Below are 14267 nucleotides of genomic sequence, written 5' to 3' on the forward strand. Positions count from 1 at the left end.
CCTGCATTTGTGAAATCAAGGCAAACAGTATGACAGTGAAATTACCAGCACAACTGGAGAATTATAGTTGAATTAATGTAGATATTTAAGTTAACTATAAGTAAATATAATGTAAATTGTGAAAGAAATAAGTTGAAGATGTAAGGATTTCCTGAATGTATTACTAATCAACTTCCATTTTCCCACAGCTTGTCTAGAAATATGTGGCTTTTCACAGTAAATTTATCTACCACATCTGGGTAAATTGCGCAATTGTGTCACACTGTCCTGGAGTCAAATTGTTAGTGTCATAGCAGATTGTATTATGCTATGTTTGACAGATCTGTAATGGCTTTGAGTCATACTTGTATTTGCTTGGAGTGAAAATCCCTGTAGGCTAATATTTGAATGTCACTCAGAGTAAGAAAAAATGTCGTGCTCAACAGGTTCTTAATACCCACTGTCATCATTTGAGGTTTTGTTTTTTTTTTGTTTTTTTGCCAAGCCTGACCTTGCGCTTGCAATTTTGCATTTCTCTGTGAGACTAAGAAATGTTTTGCTTGTTTTGGAGGCAGACTAACACATCAAGTGGCTCAAAGAAAGAAGAGCGATTTCATTTTGCAACTCTAACATTACTGCCCAAGCTTCACGTTTGTTGAAATAGTATTTTAATTGTAAGTAGCAATTAATTCCATGTCTCTTCACACACAGGACATGTTTGCATATTTATGCATGCACTTTGATAGAAAAATGTACTTCGATATAATAAGGTATCAGACTGACTGTAACTACTGTTCTTCATTTAGTTGGTCCTCAATTCCATGGGCTGCTTGGCATGATACATGTATTTCTGTCATTCCCAGGCCATCAGTAGTTTGTGGAATGGTACAAAGGCACCATATCCCGGCTTGCTGCAAAGGACAGAAATTAAATTAGAATGTGAAACCAAATAAATTAACTGAACTTGTGGGAAAATTTAAAAAAAACAAAAAAAAAAAACACAAGTGACGTTTACGTTCACGTTTACACGTGTAACCTATTCAAGTGTAAGATAATTATTTGATTTCACTACTTGGCTTTATGAAGAGAAGACTTGATTCCAAGCACAAGAAATCAAATTTATCATTGCTGTAGGCAAATGAGTTCACATTTCACACCTGAAGTTTACACCTTCTTAAATGCTGTAATTTGAGCTTCCCAACTTGACCTCAGCCTGAGATTTGCATATTCAGCTCTGTCTCAGAATCTGCAGTATGTCTAGTATGTCTAGAGGCATTGTTTAACTTAAATACCAAAGGACTGTAGCATAGTGCCAACATTCATTGAAACCATGTCATGTATTTCTCTCATGCTTTACGAGTCACAATTTAACAGATGGTTTGCAGAGGCCAGAAGTGTATTCATGTGCTGCATACATTTGCTGTGATTGGAACAATAGCAACTTTGGAAGCACATTTTTAAGAGATTTGCAAGGTTTATGTGATGCATTTGAACTGCCTTTTTAAAAAGTCAGTGAAATTATCTGAGTAAAGTGGCACTGAGTGAAGTCCCAGTAGAACTTTAAATGTCAGGTTGCACATCCTGAGTCACAAAAAAAAAAGCCCCTGGTTGGTTTTGATCACACAGTAAGGAAATGAGATCAGTTACCATTCAAAGTAACTGTGTCCCCTGTGGCTGCCGTCATGCAATCCATGATCAGGTGTCTGCAGCTCCACCCCAAGATGGAGATCTGCTTCCCCCTGCAGGTGGCCCAAGAAACGAATCGTTCCTGTGCTGATCCTTCCAGACGGCAGCATGATCCTAACCCGATGACCTAGCTGCAGGTCCATGGGTGAGTGGGGGACAAAAACCCGATGAGGCCCTTGGGATGTCTTCCATGATCTCACACTGAAGGAACAGACAGTTCAATCAGTAAGAAAACAAAGACTGAGATGACTATGGTCAATTGTACAGTTCTTTAACTGACAGCTTTAGAAACATCTGTGATACCACATCATATCTGGAGGGTGATTTTCTTTCACTATATCTTTAAACTATAGTAGAAATACACACTCACTTTCTCAGTTAGATCAGAAGATTGGCACCACTTTTACATTTGTGCAATAAATACAGCCAGCCACAGGTTAGCTTAGCTTAGCAAAGATAATGAAATCCATGTACCAGTTCCTTCAAAGCTTATTAATTAAATTTGATATATTTTGTTTGTTTGTTTTTCAGTCAATGCATGCAAAAAAAAAAAGAAGAGTAAAAATGTCTTGGTTACAGAGGGGTCTGTGCGAGGCTATTGCTTGCCTGGGAGCAGACTCAGAGAAGACGATACTTCTCCCTCAGCAAATTGTTGTTTTTAATCTTTGTTTTATGTCCAAATTAAACTTACAGATATAACTTAATGTACTAATGAGCTTTAGAGGTGCTTTTAGATGGATTTTGTGTCCTTTGGATAGAGCCAGGCTGGCTGTTACCCCCCTATTTCCAGTCTTTGTGCTACTTCAAGTTAATCAGCTGCTGGTTGTAGCTTCATATATGCCATACAGACCTAGTGGCTGAAGATAAGGAGGAGGCAGATCTTGAGCTCAGTGCTGATGATGAGGATAACTGGCTGCCTGACAAGCTGCTCGCATAGGTGTCACCTCTTGATGACACCTCAGACCCTCTGTGTTGGTACATCTGTCTTGGGAAACCACCTGTTCATTAGAAAATAGCACCTGACATTATTATTCAATTCAAAGGCTTGCATGTATGAAAACGTCTGAATATTATTGCCATTTACTTGAGCACTCCTCAAGCATTTCTCCATTGTCCACTCCTAACTCTCCCTGGTCATCACAACCGGCCACTTTCACCAACCCTCCAGCCTCAGAGGCCACCTGAGGAGAAGGAGGCAGGTCATCACTAATGAAGTCACAAACACAACCCCTCGACCACGCCCACACACACATTCACAAACAAACCTGATTACGTAGCTCTTCCTGTTTTCTTTGCAGCTCTGCAAACCTCCTTTCCCATGATGCTCTCTCACAGGCAATCCTAGTCTTGAGTGACAGGATCTCTTTCTCAGTTTTGGTCAGTCTTTTATGAAGGGCAGTTGTGCGGTCAGGGCTACCAGGTATGGCTGCAATCCCTTTACTTTCAAAACCTGACAAACAAAGTCAAATAAAGTCATGGCATCATATCTTTACTGGCACATGTGCTGATGATATGTAGATTTACAGTAGGATGCAGATAGACCTATGCCATTACAGCTTGTTGTTGGTTTACAGTTTTAATCCATAATACCAGTTCATTTTCATTTGAAAATTTAAAATGCATCAGCCACTCAGAATAGAATAAAACCACTTCAATAAAGTCTTTTTAACCGAAAGTAAAGATTTTATTAGCCAGTTTTATTGCAGATTTGTTTTTTTATCCTTACCCACAAGTTGTTTCATCTGTTGGCTTGTCTCCTCTGTAATGTGTTGTTCCCTCGGCAAGAATTTGATTGCGTTGTATGGGCAAATCTGCTAGGTAAATAAACACGACTTACTGTATGTTCACTGTACAGATCAACTCTTATCAAAACTTGTTATCAATGAGATACTCAAATTTCAATACAAATGACAAATTTCCGAGAACATACACTCACCCAGAGGAACCTGCAGGTGCACAGTATCCCCTTGAATGTCCATATAAACACAGTCCAAAGGATATAAGCCATCATGTTGAAGCATGTTCACCCCCCATTGTGGTATTCTGACTGGAGAATGAATGGAAGCTCTTGGTGTGAAGTAGTATATCTGAAATGAAAATGGATCTTTACATTTAATTGTATTCATGATCATGGTTTTTACTACACTGTGATCTGATGAGCCCAGAGGATCAGGTGTAGGCTGCTAAAGAAAATAGGCTATGCCATCTGTGGGTGGATGCTGTCAAGCTGTGACCTCGTACACATACAAGCAACAAATAAACATAAATATCAATGGAAGTTTACTATCGGAAAATGAGAGCTGGGCACTGACCTTTGCCAGAAGCTCAACTGTAGCTTGGGAGGAAACAATCCCATGTGAGGTCATAAGGAAATTTTGACTCCCTTTTCTGCTCAATGGGACTAGTCCAAAGCAAATGCTAATGTGGTGCACAGAGCTCACTGACCTGTTGCTACGCACCAAGTCTGGGTGAACAGTGCTGCTGACGACTGCTGGGTAGGTAAATCTTTTCTAATCTTCTTAGTCATGTAGTTACACAGTCCAGTTGCATCCAGGCAGCTTAATTTGGTCTACTGAGCCTCAGCTATAAACAATGTGAATAAGACTCCACATGCAGTGCAACTGTTAACCCTGTTGGAGGAAGGAGGAATCGGTGTTAGCATCCATCTGTTATGTCTGTCTCTTAACACATTCAGTTGCAAGAGCTGAGCAAGAATTGAGCAAATGTCAGGCCTAATATTTGCATTTGCTTTGTTTGCATTTGTTAATAAATACCTACAAAAACTACATTTGTTTTGAACTGAAACCATGGCAATGAAATTAAAGTGTTCACACACTATTTAATCCAAACCTAACAGCTAATTAAACCTTCATTAAATCTTTAGTGTTTAGCACATACATACTTATAATTTTTGGGGATGTGGTAGAAGAATTTTGAACACTGTAACAGTCCATTTTGCTTTTGCATTATACATTTAAACTTATAAAAGTGAAGATGGCTGCAGTGCAAGCCTAACAGCGCATCACCAGTGAAGAGGTGTCTCCTACTAACTTTTTCTCTTCCAAGGAAGAGCTGAAACATAAAAAAAGAATCTCTCACTGTCCTAATATGTATGGTCTGCATCATATTTACAATAAAGGACCCTTATTTACCTAAGTTTTACTACTGTGAATATCAAAAGTTCTGAGTTAAACCAACCTTCTTGACTCGATTTGTCTGATTTCATGTACAGAAATTAGCGTACGTTACTTTTCTCTGGAAGGTGCTGGTCGAAACAGCACTGAAGAGGTGTTTGTTCAGCCAAAACCACTGCATCCTGGATCTCATTCTTAGGAAATCAAGTATGAAAAGGGGCAGCATTTTTCCCTGTTGATTATTCTATTAATTATACAGTACAAGAGTGTTTGGTTTCAAAGTAAACCTGGACATTCAAGTGAAATGTGAGACCACGGGTTGTATCTACATCACTAATTACTGAGTGTTATGTATATCTGTGGTCTGAACACTCACGTCTCATCTTAAATCATGTCATGTCCTTAATCATGTCCTTATACACGCAATGTGTACATTGCGTGTATAAGGACAGTAAAGCTAGATTAAGCTAAATTCCCACTTTCAGACAATAACAATGTTGTCTCAGTCACCTAATTTTCTTACAGTCTCTCATTTGACTATGGGTTTGTGGCATCTTGGCATTAGATATTTTTGGAATGCAAATGATTGGGATATTTACATGGAGTTATATCTGGAGTTGAATTGGTGTTACAGCCTAATTTGGAATTTTTTAAATAACCCCCAAACTCCTGCACATCTTTAGCAGTGTAAAGATAGTGCTTATAACTATCCATACACTGTAGATACATTTCATGTGTTTCTTGCAGCTACAATGAAAAAAGGGCTTCTGTCACTTGAATTGTGCAAGTACCTTTTGTGTCTTACCCAAGAATTCTACGTTCTTTAGGCCACAAAGAGGTAATTGTATTCTGTGGGGGCTTTATGGCTGGCAGAAAGCAGGGGTCTGATTTCACTTTGTGTTGAACAGAAACCAGGAGGTTCCCTATACAATCAGTTCACAGGGCACTGAAATCTCACCTGTACTCTAATAGGCTTAATCCACTGAGTTATTTTAGTAAATCTTTAATTGCTGAGTGCACTGTTTTAGTTATTTGTCATCAATGCAACCTAACACTGCAACACATTGAAATTTAATATCGTCTTTTATGTTAAATTGGCACACAGGAAAAGGATATTAAAAGATATTTTGATTGCTGAGGTTAGGAAAGGTAGTTAAATCAACCATTTACCTCTTAATGTAGCACAGTCTTGCTAAATATTAGATTTTTTGCCCTTCATTAGCATGTTTAAATTAATACGATTGATACGATCTGCCTTGGGTTGCTATTCAACCCAGATTCAGGTAAAGACCAAAATTCAAATCCAGTCATAATTGGATACTTATGAAACAAGTACTTTCCATTTTTACATTTCTTGTAAAAATGACCTGATCAGTGTTAAAATAAACTTTTTTTTTTTTCAGGGATCATTACCACATCTATTCCAGGACATCTTTAGATCCACCCAGCAACAGGAGGTCTTTTGTCTCCTCCTCTCACACTAGTATAGCTGTACAGGTGAGAGCTTCCACTTGTTCCATTGCCACCACAGTTCTGGCAGCAGGAAGTGAAGGGGGAGGTGACAGAGAGCAGCAGAGAAAGGGAAAGCCAGACTTCAACTACAGCTGACAAAAAACCTTGCAGAGTGCACCGCAGGTAAGTGGACTTTAAATCACTGATTTTAAAGGATGAATTTTATACAGCTAAATAAAGCTTTGATAGTTGTGTGTAGGAAACCACAAGGTGATGCACGTCAACAAAACTGTTACCATTGTAGCCAGTGAATGATACAGCAGGGGAATTTTGTGGAAACTGTTGTGCTTTGACATTTCTGTTGCAAACAATTATTTTGAAAAAATAATATAAATAATGAATTTGTCTGTTTAAAATATGATTTAGACTATTTGAGAGTCAATCCAAGAATTTCTTCTGTTTTTTCAAATATCATTTGCCTTGTTTTTCCCCCCTCTGATAACCTGTAATTGTATTACTCCATTTTTCGGTATAAAAAACAATGAATTTAATTATGTCCATACAAAGAATGCATTTTGGCTTATTATAAAAATTGTCAGGTTTTCTGTTTGTAGCATCTCCTCGCGAAACAGACACCATTTATTCACTTTACAGTCAGAAAAATAGTCTCTTGTAAAGATAATGCCTTTTCTAAAGCTGATAAATTTTCATGGCAGGTGATACTCTTGATTGTACCATTTGTTTTCACTTTAACTCCTTGAAGTCAATCTTGCATGCCTCACTTATACAACATGGTGAAAATGTAAATTGGAATTTGTATGTCTGGAGGACCACAAGAGAGGGTGATATATAAAGTGAGGATGTGGCACCTCTTGATGCACTATGCATCAAACTGAAGATCCTTTAGAAATCTAAACTTCACTTTTTCCAATTAAACCCAGCATTTTGACATGGAAGCCAAAATGGCTTGTGTTGTCACTCAGTTTCCAGGGTGCAGAGCCCTTAGGAGGCCGTGCTGGGATCCAAGGGAGAGGGGAAAAAAACAAGCCGTGCCGCTTAGCAGTTCTCCCAAGGGGACTGATCGAGGAACAAACACATTTTAATTGTGTTCACTGATATACCATTACAAACAGAGACTCTTGTGATATAATTGTGTGTCACTACACCTTAGCAGGAATGACCTCATGAGGGGGTGACCATTACTAAAAACTGCTCATAGGTGCCACTGATGTGAGAGACGGCGCAGAAGAATGTAGGGAAATGGCTGAAATGCATCTTCAAATCTCACCTTGTTCAGTTTTTTGTTTTTTGTTTTTTGTGACTCAGTCAAACAACTATGAGATCAATTTCACCAGAACAATTAGAAGATTGTAAAGAGAGGAGACACGGATGACTTGGCTCCCACAGATCAAAAGAACTGCCCAAGTGGGTTACAAGGAGTGAGCATGGCTGTAATTCACAGATCTATTAGCTTGGGTAAACAGTTTGAATTGTGGCCATATTACCATTCATCACAAAGATCTTTTGTCAACACACAAATTAAGTTTGTTATTGCCCAATTTGTTCTGCTAACAGAGATTTGTCATCATATATGCTTGAAACGTTGTGGACATTAATTAGAACATCCTGCAGCTGTCTATTCATGTTAATTGTATGTTTTACCCTTCCCTTTACCAGGATTTTGACAGACATGATTTAATTGCAGGCTGGACAAAGAGCTCTCTCCCTTTCTGCCAATGAGATAATGGCTTCCACCACTCTTAGAAAAGACACAGGTATGAGAGTGTTTGTGCTGGCTTATTAAAATGTCATAGTCAGTGGTCACATACATGTTCATTCTGAAAGGTGAATTGTAAAAAGAGTCAGTCTGTTATTTCAATCAACCTCGTCTGTCAAGCTACACCAGTTTTACTTATATAGCTCAAAATCACAAATTTGTCTCAAAGGGCTTTATAGTCTGTAGATTATACAAGACCCTCTAACCTTAGACCCCAAATTCAGATCAGGGAAAACATTTAACAAAAAAGAGAAACAATTTACAGTAGTAAAATTGTGATATTTGAAAATAAGAATGACTGGTCTGTCGCAGCACAGGTTATTTTTTCATAGTGAGGATTTTGTTGTCTTCTTATGCAGAGCAACTTGCATATATTACAGTGCAGGTGTTCATGAAAGACACTTTGATAGGCCACATGGCTGCTATGTGGTCAAAACCTGAAAACTTCTTCTGCTTGTTTGTTGGTTGTTGTTGTTGTTGTTGTTGTTGTTGTTGTTTTGGGGTTTTTTTTTCTGTCTGAATGACCTTACAGTAATTCAGTATACTTTAAAGTGTAAATGGTCTGCCATATACATAATATTTCAGAAGATGAAATTAAATAAATGCAGGCAGAAATAAATGCAGCAAAGGTGTCATACTGTAGCTCTCTAGTGAATAAAAAGATGACACATGCATGTTGGCATGGTTACAATGCATCAGAGCTCATTCAAGTATGCATGCTTACATAAGCATATGCTCCAATGCGAGACCTCTGATATTTTAATTTCATTTTTTATTTTTTCTTCATGTGGCATACTGTGGGTAGCAAAAGTCTGTGGAGTCTGTGAGGCTTTATTGAGGTACAGTGGTGCTTTAACCTCAATGTCATGGCAATTTACCTAATATGATATGTGAACGTGGGCCAAAGTAATGGGCATACAGACCAACAGACATTGCTATCCCTTAAGCCACCTTGCTTGTGTGGCTAAAAAGTTTCTAATTTGAGCCATGTAGTCCACTCCAAAGAGGCAGCCATTTTTTCCATTTAACTGATATCATAAGCTATGCTAAATAACCGCAATTAATTTCACATAGTTTGGTTCCCATACAGTAAAATACTTATTTTTTTACATTCCTCCAAATTGCCAGGCTTCACAGGTATCCTGCGCCTCCTTCTATTAGGACTACTTTTGCCAGCAGTATTAGTGTTGGGCCAAATATCAACCACAGTTGCCCCCACTATCACCACCACAGCCACAGCAACCACCAGCACCACCAGTCAGCCCTCCACAACCACAACCTCTGGAGCCACAGCAGTCTCTACCACCCAGTCCCCCACCACCACCACCTCTGGAAGCACAACAACCACCCAGCCTTCATCCTCTGCCACCTCCGGAGCCACAACAGCCTCAGCCACCATCACTACCCAGCCCCCCACTACTGTAGCCACAGCAACCACTACCCAGCCTGCTACCTCTACCACCTCTGTCACCACAGCAGCAACTACCACCCAGTCCCCCACTACCACCATTTCTGGAAGCTCAGTAACCACCCAGACTTCATCCTCTACCACCTCCAGAGCCACAACAACCTCAGCCACCACCCAATCGGCTATGACGTCCTCTGGCAGCACAGCAACCACGACCCAGTCTGCCACTTCCACTACCTCTGGAGGTACGGTAATTTCCACCACCATCCAGTCTCTCACAACCACAACAACCTCCGGAGGCACAGAAAGCACCATTAGCACCGCTCAGTCATCCACCACCAATACTCAGTCATCCTCCAGCACCACCACTGGAGGCTCAGCATCCACCACCACCCAGTCCCCCACCACCACTACCACCTCCGGAGGCACAACAATGACAACTACCACCCAGTCCCCCACAACTACTTCTGGAGACTTAGCATCCACCACCACCCAGTCGACCACCACCACTACCACCTCTGGAGGCACAACAATCACTACTTCCACCCATTCCCCCACAACCACATCTGGATACTCAGCATCCACCACCACCCAGTCCACCACCACCACTGGCACTTCTGGAAGCTTAGCATCTACCACCACCCAGTCCCCCACTACCACCTCTGGAGGCACAACAATCACTACTACCACCCAGTCCCCCACAACCACTTCTGGAGACTTAACATCCACCAACACTCAGTCATCCTCCACCACCACCACTGGAGGCTCAGCATCTACCACCACCCAGTCCCTCACAACCACCAGTAGAATGACCACTGCCAATTCTGCCCCTTCATCTTCTATGACCTCTTCTAATTCAATCAGTGCCAGTAATTCAGGAACCACCTCTCCCTCTTCTACAGCTAGTTCAACAGCCATGACCCAGTCCAGCACCACCATGATGACCTCAGGTGGGACAAGTTCATCCCCCTCCATGACTTCAGTAACCTCAATAATGTACACCAACCAGACATCAAACGTCACTGGTATGTTTTTTCACCAAATAGTAAGATATTTTAGTTAACTTTCCAGTCTTTGTTTTCCCAAGTAAATAAAAGAAAAATATTCCTAACTCTCTTATTTTCCCGATCCTTGATCTTGATATCCATCTTTTTACCACAGATGTCATGAATGGGACCACTATCTCAATGAGCATGGCAAGTGCAACTTACTAGAAAGAAGTGTAGTGCTGTATTTGGAGTTTCTTTGTCACTCATGTTTCTTTATCCCTTTAGTCTCTCATTTTTATAATCTACCTTTCATCTTTCCCAAACACAGATATACTGCCCTTCATTCAACTGTAACTCCTCAGCCTGCTATACAATGTACACCAGTCAGGATCCCACTTCATGTAATGCTGGTGCCTATTGTCAGGTAGGGAAGCATGTGACACTGACAAAACCTTTTGAACCATCTAACAAAACCATATGATGCATTGCCCTTCAGATTGTGATAAAATTTCCTAAATGCATTACAACCTATGTATTTTCTGATATGTACATACGTACTGCAAAATATACAGAAAATGTTGTACTGTATTAGTAATCCATAGAGGCAGCTGAGCAATTGAAAGATGGAGCGGTATCTTTAAGTAACTACTAAAAGTAAAGGGTAATAATTCTTTTTTATATACTTTACACTTCTACTGTCTACACATTACATCTTAATGTAATGATCAGTGACATTCACAGAAAAAAAGAAAGGCAAAGGAAATCAAAACATGTCTACTAATGTGTCATTCTGCGTTGTATCAGCTGATAAGGCAGATAGACATGTCCTACACTGCTGGCTGCAGCGACTCTTGTGCTGATAGCTGTGTCGAACCTTCTCGGACCAACTGCTCTGTTAACTGCTGCAATACTACTGGCTGCCTCAATGGCAGCTTTGCATCTATGATGATGGAAACAACTACAGGTAAACAGACCCATCTTTCACATAAATGTTCCTCCCATTTCATGGCTATCATAATTGTCTGATCTATTTTACCATCCTCACCTCATAGTGTCCTTTAAAATTATTAAATTTTATTTAATCTCATGAGTCCTGACTGCTTTTTTACAGATGTGTACTTTCAGTCTTAAGTGTACTTTTTTTAACATGATTTTAGTAGTTGAAACCACAACAACAACAGCAACAACAACAACCACATCAGCCAGTACAATGACTGCCGCCAGCACAGCAAACAATGTAAGGACAAATGGCCGTGTCTGTGAGTATGTGCTGTCACATTAATGGCTGCATACAGCAAGTGTGAGCAGAAGGCTAGTTGTATGCATCACTAAACTCTGTTCATTCTGTCTCCTCTTTGTAACCTTGCCTAAGACTGCCGATAGATGTCAGTGTGTGTTAAAAAATATGTGTATGTAATGTTGGCTTCTTCTTTCTTTTTGTTAGGGAAACAAATGCCATAATGGTACATGTACTGGCAACGAATGCTACAAAACTTTTACAAACATCAGAACATGCTCCTCCTCAGAACTACACTGTCAGGTGAGAATTACAAAAAAATAATGATAAGATGCCCCAAATTCAGCAACATAACACAAATGTCACCAACATCTGTAATATTAATGTAATGCAGTTTTAGCAGCATCAAATGCTGAATGTAAGATTTGTTAAAAATGTTTAACCCTCTGGAGTCCAGGTTAATTTTTGTTAATATTTGCTGACTTTCAAGGCATTCATTTTTTTTCTTAGCACATTTTAAACTGTCCTTACACCACTAGCATGATATCTGTTTTTCAGCTATACTTCAAGGCTGTAAAAAGCATTGTTTTACATTTGATATCCACAAATACAACATAAAAATGAAAGAAAGAAACTGTAATATAGTCTGTTTGAGTGTAAAGTGATTTTATCTCAACTGGTTTTTGTGTCATTAAAAATTTTTCAGTTTTAAAAACTTCCAAAAATGTTTTTATGGTCTACAGACATAAATTAGATATGTGTAAAGGCTCAATGTAAAGATGAATAGACAGACTCCAGAGGGTTTTAAGCAACATTTAAATACCTCAGTCTCATATTCAGATTTGGTAACCTCTCCTAGGTCCAGCACTGTTCTATCTCACTCACTACTGCTTTTGCAGCTTAAACAGGAGACTGTGGGAAACCAAGTGCAGTGGACAGCAGGTTGTGTCGCCAACTGTTCTGGCCAAACCGCATGCAATTCCAATGTACAACCTCCATGTCAGCTAGAGTGCTGCAATGCCACTAAGACCTCCTGCTTGCGGTTGAATGGTACGCTGAATGTCCCTTCTTTCGCCACAAGAGGTCCTTATCTTCACTCAGAATTGATTGCTTGCTTACTTTGCCTGCTTGCGATCACTTTATTGCTGTGAGTGACTATGTGCTTGCTCAGCTGCTGTGTGGGTCATTAGGTAATCAGAGCTGTGTATAACTCCCAGTCTCTCCAGAAATAAAGCTTAGCTGTGCAGAGGTTAACACTACTTAATTTACACCCATTTATCTCAGTAATATTCATATGTGATTGTACTGTATATATGTACGGAATTATGTAAAGCCTCGGTTACAATGTTTATTTTGTTTCTTGTTATATTAAAGCTTCCCAATCATGTTTTATCTCTGTTTCAAGACCAGTGAAAATGGCTTTGAACAGTATTTCTAAAAGAAAAAATACATCAACTTCAGGAATGAAGAAAAATCAAGGTTGCAAATTTATTGTCTTTATCATTAACAAAATATTGCATCAATACAATGTAATATTGTTTAACACTGTATTAATACAAAATTACATTGTATCAGTGTAATATTCTTGTTTTTGCAATGATGTTTTAAGAAATTATATTAAAATTGCTAAATAAATTGTAATTGGTTTTAGCCATGACCTTGCCCATAAGTGTCATTTAATTCAGGTACTTTCTTCTTAAAGAAAGCCAAAAACAGCCTTTGTTTGTGCCTACCCACTTTGCAATCACTACAGACTAATTTTAATTTTGGATGGGTGAGTGAGCCTCAACACAACATTTCTGTTAACGTGGTTAAAACCTCTCCCTAGATGATCATCTCTTCAAGCCCTTGTGAGAGTAACGCAGCTATGACTCTATATGCACTTTATGAAACACAACTGTTGAGCTGTTACAGGGTGTTGTGAAGGTTTATTGAAGCATTTCTGTAGATGTAATCATTATGAAATGTGCAACTCAGTACGGCTACTTTTTGTCTCAATATTTTTGTGAATCGTGAGTTGGATATCTATGTGGTTTACAAAATATATTTTTTGGTATGTGGTGTCATGTAAATGTTAAATGAAATCAGAATGGTGTCAGTTTATTATAGTTTTGTGTACAGTAAAATATGATGATAGTGCCTAAAGAAATAAATCTCATAAACCATGTGCCTGATGAGTATGTATTTTATTAATAGCTATCTTTGCCATAGAGTGGAGTGAATGGTGATCACATTTCTAGGGGCTCAAAGTTGCAAAGGGCCCACAACATTTCCAGTAGGGTCATTAAATCATGTAGTGTATGAAATACAAATACAACTATTGGTCATCCAGTACATTAAGAACAAGTTTGAGGCCACTGGAGTGCTGAAAATTGGATGTTCTCTCCCTTTCACAATAAATTTTTCCCTGCATGACTGTTGAACTGTGCAATAATCAATATTACGTTGTTCAACAACACTCAAAAAGCTATATAAAAATACAGAAAACAGAATAGTTTAAAAAAAAAAAGATAAAGTGAAATAGAATACATGAAGTGAAAGGACAAGACAACTGGAAACAAGCAACCAACAAAACTGACTCATAAATGCAAAATTTCTTTATTAT

General features: G+C 39.0%; 2 protein-coding genes across 3 annotated transcripts; one reads left to right on the forward strand and one right to left on the reverse strand.

Annotated features, from left to right (window-relative positions):
• Window positions 1–1779: 1779 nt before the first annotated feature.
• On the reverse strand, window positions 1780–4170 carry LOC121185548. The gene is made up of 7 exons (XM_041043766.1): window positions 4111–4170; window positions 3602–3752; window positions 3392–3476; window positions 2931–3115; window positions 2750–2846; window positions 2512–2663; window positions 1780–1866 (listed from the first exon to the last, which is right to left on the reverse strand). The coding sequence occupies exons 2-7, from the start codon at window positions 3674–3676 to the stop codon at window positions 1780–1782; spliced, it is 681 nt and encodes a 226-aa protein (XP_040899700.1). The 5' UTR covers window positions 3677–3752; window positions 4111–4170.
• A 2169-nt stretch (window positions 4171–6339) lies between these two features.
• On the forward strand, window positions 6340–13829 carry LOC121186160 (mucin-21-like). Of its 2 annotated transcripts, none has more exons than XM_041044819.1 (9): window positions 6340–6434; window positions 7957–8026; window positions 9157–10461; window positions 10598–10632; window positions 10754–10849; window positions 11230–11389; window positions 11583–11662; window positions 11870–11965; window positions 12562–13829. In XM_041044819.1, the coding sequence occupies exons 2-9, from the start codon at window positions 7996–7998 to the stop codon at window positions 12811–12813; spliced, it is 2055 nt and encodes a 684-aa protein (XP_040900753.1). In that variant the 5' UTR covers window positions 6340–6434; window positions 7957–7995; the 3' UTR covers window positions 12814–13829. The 2 variants fall into 2 exon arrangements, with proteins under 2 accessions (XP_040900753.1, XP_040900754.1); XM_041044820.1 differs by having other exon boundaries at window positions 11586–11662.
• The last annotated feature ends 438 nt before the right edge of the window (window positions 13830–14267 follow it).

The sequence above is a fragment of the Toxotes jaculatrix genome, chromosome 8 (genome assembly GCF_017976425.1).
Source record: "Toxotes jaculatrix isolate fToxJac2 chromosome 8, fToxJac2.pri, whole genome shotgun sequence".
Classification (NCBI taxonomy): Eukaryota; Metazoa; Chordata; class Actinopteri; family Toxotidae; genus Toxotes; species Toxotes jaculatrix.

What these genes read in the sequence shown, in the direction of transcription:
- LOC121185548 (XM_041043766.1), bottom strand. Translation starts at nt 3,676, where the DNA reads ATGATGGCTTATATCCTTTGGACTGTGTTTATATGGACATTCAAGGGG. An exon ending in GCACCTGCAGGTTCCTCTGG is followed by an intron (nt 3,477 to 3,601) that starts GTGAGTGTATGT and finishes TTTACCTAGCAG; the next exon opens with ATTTGCCCATACAACGCAAT. An exon ending in TATCTTCAGCCACTAGGTCT is followed by an intron (nt 1,867 to 2,511) that starts GTATGGCATATA and finishes CTGTTCCTTCAG; the next exon opens with TGTGAGATCATGGAAGACAT.
- LOC121186160 (XM_041044819.1), top strand. Translation starts at nt 7,996, where the DNA reads ATGGCTTCCACCACTCTTAGAAAAGACACAG. An exon ending in CCAGACATCAAACGTCACTG is followed by an intron (nt 10,462 to 10,597) that starts GTATGTTTTTTC and finishes TTTTTACCACAG; the next exon opens with ATGTCATGAATGGGACCACT. An exon ending in ATGCTGGTGCCTATTGTCAG is followed by an intron (nt 10,850 to 11,229) that starts GTAGGGAAGCAT and finishes GCGTTGTATCAG; the next exon opens with CTGATAAGGCAGATAGACAT.